The sequence below is a fragment of the Penaeus vannamei genome, chromosome 41 (assembly GCF_042767895.1).
Source record: "Penaeus vannamei isolate JL-2024 chromosome 41, ASM4276789v1, whole genome shotgun sequence".
Lineage (NCBI taxonomy): Eukaryota > Metazoa > Arthropoda > Malacostraca > Decapoda > Penaeidae > Penaeus > Penaeus vannamei.
The window spans coordinates 22,810,938-22,815,937 of record NC_091589.1 but is presented as its reverse complement, the minus strand read 5'-3'; the positions used below and the strand labels follow the sequence as shown (position 1 = coordinate 22,815,937).

General features: G+C 37.2%; 1 protein-coding gene across 1 annotated transcript in view; it reads left to right on the top strand.

Annotated features, from left to right (window-relative positions):
* Positions 1-4,882, top strand: part of Rrp6 (exosome component Rrp6) — a gene marked incomplete at its 3' end in the record, with an annotated part of 10,716 nt that extends 5,834 nt beyond the window's left edge. The window contains 7 exon segments of the mRNA XM_070118252.1: positions 1,040-1,230; positions 1,582-1,738; positions 1,917-2,065; positions 2,933-3,095; positions 3,767-3,994; positions 4,272-4,427; positions 4,730-4,882. Coding sequence (XP_069974353.1) covers positions 1,040-1,230; positions 1,582-1,738; positions 1,917-2,065; positions 2,933-3,095; positions 3,767-3,994; positions 4,272-4,427; positions 4,730-4,882 — 1,197 coding nt within the window.
* Positions 4,883-5,000: the final 118 nt, after the last annotated feature.

The window sequence follows — 5,000 nt, the reverse complement described above, 5'->3', positions numbered from 1 at the left end:
CTCTTCTTTCTTTCTTTGATGTTCCTCACTGTAATTTGTCCTTTGTCTTCTCAGCCTTTTCTGTCTCTCTTTTTTTTCTTTATTTTTTTCTTCTTTTCTTTCTTTCTTTCTTTCTTTCTTTCTTTCCATCATGTTCCTCTCTTTGTCCTTTGGCTTGTCAGTCTGTCATCCCTTTCTCTTCTTATGTTAATGTTTTCTATTTTTTTACTTTTCCTTTCTATTTTTTATCTTTATTTCTTTTCTGTCCTCCATTCTTCTATATCATTATCATCTTGATTTTCATCTGTTTCCCTTTCAACTCAACTTTTTTTTTTCTTGCCCCTTTCCCTCCTCTGTTGCTCTACATCTCTCTCTCTCTCTCTCATAAGCATTTTTCTTACTGCAATGATTAAAGTTTCATGAATATCTTTCTCAAGAAAAATGACATTCCATATGTAGAATACCCCGATAGATTTCTGTTTGTCCGTGAAACAAATAATCACCATTTCCATTATTTTCCTCCAGTCTTGAGTATTGTCCCATGCTTCAGTTCTTACTTCTGATCTTTCTTCTTTCCATATCTGCAGATATATCTCGCTATACGTCTTTCTTCCTATAGAGCAGCGGTGGGCATTTAATTTTTACAAGGGGCCACATGAGAAACCTGAATTGTGTTAGAGGGCCACACCAATAATAACTTGAACTTAATTCTGCTCAACTTTTTTCCGTTGTAAAATGCACTGAATTATATATTTTGAATAGCTGGTACTGGGAAAACTATTCTGTAAATATTTATATTAGCCTACGTGAAATTGAAATCCTCCTCCTCCTCCTCCTCCCCCTCCTCTGCTTCCTCCTCCTCTTCCTCCTCCTCCTCTTCCTGCTCCTCCTCCTCCTCCTCCTCCTCCTCCTCCTCCTCCTCCTCCTCCTCTTGTTATCACTGTCACCTCTTTATCTTTCTTTTTTCCCATATGACCTCTGCTACTTCCTCTTTTTTCAGGTGTCATTTCCTTGTCACCCTTCCTTCTGCTCCAGATATGACCTCTTCTTCCTTCCTCAGGTACTTCATGGTGCAGACTTTGACATCCTGTGGCTCCAGAGGGACTGCGGTGTTTATGTTGTCAACATGTTCGACACGCATCAGGCAGCCATAGTCCTGGAATATCCACACCGTTCTTTGGCTGCATTACTCTCCAAGTTCTGCGACATTCAGGCAAACAAGGTTTACCAACGAGCTGATTGGAGAATAAGGTACAGTGGTGGCTGGTTCATTGTAGATTTAGGTTTGGAGGAGTCCCTGGATAACAAAGCTCTTATTCGATAAAGGAATTGATCCTAGGTGATGTATCTGGGAAGTAGATAAAGGTTTAGATCTTTTTTTTATTTCACTGCTTTTTCCTGTTAGGTATCAATATGTTTTTGTTTTGTTTTTTTCATAGTATTTTTGAAAGTATTGACTTCCTTTTAAGAAAAGGTTTAGTTCTCTGACATGTTTATGATTTTTCTAATGCAGACATTTTGGAATTGTGGTAATAGAAATGGGGTATGTCTCAATGCCATATTTATTTCTTCATTTTTTATATATTATTTCTTTTTTTCCAGGCCCCTTCCTGAGGATTTTATGGAATATGCACGGCAAGATTCTCACTACCTTCTCTACGTGTATGATCTCATGCGGAATGAGTTGATCGAACGAGGAAACCAGCTGAATAACTTGATCACAGCTGTCTACAGCAGATCAGTAGACATATGTTTAAAAGTAAGTCATCTTCAATTTAGGTCTGTTCTTTTCCTCTTTTACTTCTTTTATGTGTGTTCGTTTCTTTTCTTTCTTTCTTACCATCCCTGTGTGATTGTGAAATCTATATGAATAATTGATATTAATCTTTTTATCTACATGCTTATATATTTACTTACATTTATCATTAATGATACAGCGCTATGAGAAGCCATTCATTGGACCAGAAAGTCACATGGAATTATACCGTCGAAGCCGCAGAACCTTTGACACAAAGCAGATGTATGCACTGAGGGAACTGTACCTTTGGAGAGACAATGTTGCTCGAGAACAAGATGAAAGTCCAGAGTAAGTGGCGTGCTTTTGTGTTTTGATTTTATTTGTGTCCTGTAGTCATAAGGGATTTATTAGTTTTGATTTGATTAATTTCTTTTTAGGAGTGCCTATATTTTTCTCTCTCTCTTTTTTCTTTTTTTTTTTCCTTTTTTTATATAAAACCTTTAGATTGGAAAAAGATGGTTTTGAATTTTGAAGCTCAAAAGAATGAATTAATAAGTGCATGAAGTACTATAGTTCTTACAAAAGTTGCTAAAAACTCATTTAAATAGCACACTTGTGAGGAAAGGTACACTCGCAGCAACATTGCAAAAAAATGACCATGACTTCCTATAACAAATTTAACATATGGAAATGTGTGCCGGATTGTGTGACCATGTGACAATTTTCAGGTTATTATTTCTTTTCTGTATATGCAATACTGGTCATATATAAACACAGGAAACCACAGAGGCCAAGAATAATCAGACTTGCTGTTTATAGTGCATGGTAACACTGGATAAAAATACTTTTGAGTTATGAGTCAACTGGTCTTCATGTACTTGCTTATAATTGCTCTAAGCACACAGAAAGGCTGAAGACATTATTTTTTTCTTTCTGATTATTATGTTCTCTTACAAAAATATGCAACTGTTATAGATAATAAAAAAAAGGACAGGAGAGGCTAACATTGAGTAGAAACAGGAATTTTTAATTAAAAGTGAATATAAGTAATATCTGTAATTATTACCTTTCTTATGAAGTTAACAAGAAAATATATACTCCAATAGTGTCATTTAGAGCCGATATATTTCTAACAGCTCTATATCCCTGGAAATTCACCACATATAATACATATTTGAACCACCCCCATTACTACATTTTTTTCCTCTCCTGCAGTTATGTTTTGCCAAAGCATATGTTGCTGCAGATTGCCGAGGTGCTGCCCAAGGAGATGCAGGGAGTGCTGGCCTGCTGCAACCCCATTCCACCCCTTGTCAAGACGGAGCTGCTCACAATCCATACCATCATCAGAGCGGCCAGGGAACAGAAGCTCCTGCCGGTGAGTTCCTGCTCAAAGGGAGGAGGAAGGATGAAGAGGATTGGACTTGCCACATTAGTCGTCTTCTTCTTCTTCTTTTTTTCTTCTTCTTTCTTCTTCTTCTTCTTTCTTCTTCTATTTCTTCTTCTTTTTCTTTCTTCTTTCTTCTTCTTTCTTCTTCTTCTTTATTCTTCATCTTCTTCCATTAGTCATTGTTGTCTTTTCTTCTTTTTTTGATTGATTGATTGATTGATTGGAGTTTTAGAGGTTTGGATTATAAATTAGAAAGGGGGTATATTTAGTTTATGTATATATATTTTTTTAATGGAAAGGAAAGGGTTAAATGAAATAATGTACATGTTAGATTGGAGGGTGAGTGATGTTCTCGGTTGGGTGATGCAGTAGGGTTGTAGAAGTGTAGAAGATAGAGAGAGAGATGGGTTTAGACCGACACTTCAGTAGAAAAGGTATGAATGAGAATGAATATCTTTACAATAAAGGGGATATTCATTCTCATTCATACCTTTTCCACATTTATCAACAGAAATACGGTTCAGACAGTTCAGTGTAGCTTGATCATTGTCGATATTGTAGATAGGCAGGCAAATACAGACAGATAGGTAGATCAAAGTAACTAGGGGTAAACAGATAGATACCATTTTCTCCACTGATCTCCTCCCCTTTCTCCGCAGGTCCTCGAGCAATCCGTAGAGCAGCAGATTCCACAAGTCCAGTTACAGATGGAGGAGCTGAACACAGGTCTGGTGATCAGCAAGCATGACCTCTCGACAGTGGATGAAAATCCGACTGACCTGCCGACCCTACTGAATCCCAGGGAGACCTTGCTCGGTGATCTTTTTTCACAGCCGAGGGTAGACGTCAGAGTGAAGTTGAAGTCCAGGATGTTCGGCTGCGTGATGGTATGTTTCTTTGGATGCAGGCGAGGGTTTTGTGGTGCGACATTGTTTTTTGTATGTGCAAGATTTATTCCTTTATGGTAATTTTTTAACATTGTTATTATTGTTATTCACTTAATGATTTATTTTTTATTTTTTTATTATTTTTGTTATTACCTTTGTGAATCATTTTCCTTCTTTGTTTTTCAGAATTTTATTGCATTAGAGAGTACAGACAAGAATGATGAAATACAGTTTCCTTACTTTTTTTTATTGACTTTTTCTCTCTTTCACAAACCAGAGCCATTTAAAACACAAGGACAGCTTGCACAGGGAAATAACAAAGGAGTTCATGAGTCCATATGAGAGATACACAGCCTACCAGGACCTAAAGCCTCACTTAGACGGAGAGCGGAAGAAGCGAGAGGAGCCTGTCGACGAGGCACACATTGCACGGGTAAGTGAGAGCTATGGGGGTTTAGAGGAGATAATTGTTGAGTGAGTGACTCTGTGCGTGTGTGTGCGATTGTGTGTGTGACTGTGTGTGTGTTTGTTTGTTTGTTTACAGTTGTGCTGTCGATACTTTTTTTTCCCCTCTTATTCTATAAATCATGTAGTTGAAAAAAAAGATGTAACTTAAATTTGTAATAATGCACAACTACATAGGCATGTGTTTGCAGCATTGAGCAGAAACATTATCAGGAATTTATATCCATATACAATTTTTTTCTCTCTCCTTTTTTTCCCTCTTAATCCCAGGTCAAAGAGCATTTCCTATGCCTAAGCAACAACACGCCACAAGAGAAATCAGAGGCGGAGGAGGCAAATGTTGTCATAAAGCAGAAAAGGCCCCGACCGTCGAAAGAAAAGAAAAAGTCGGAAATGAATACCCCAATAGTCTTAGGGGACGAGGTACGTTCGGGCCTTACTGTTAGTGAGAATATGATGATATATAGACATAGAGTTGGATATTCTTGCAGATGTCTGTCTGTTTATATTTCTTTTTCATTCTATATATATATATATATAT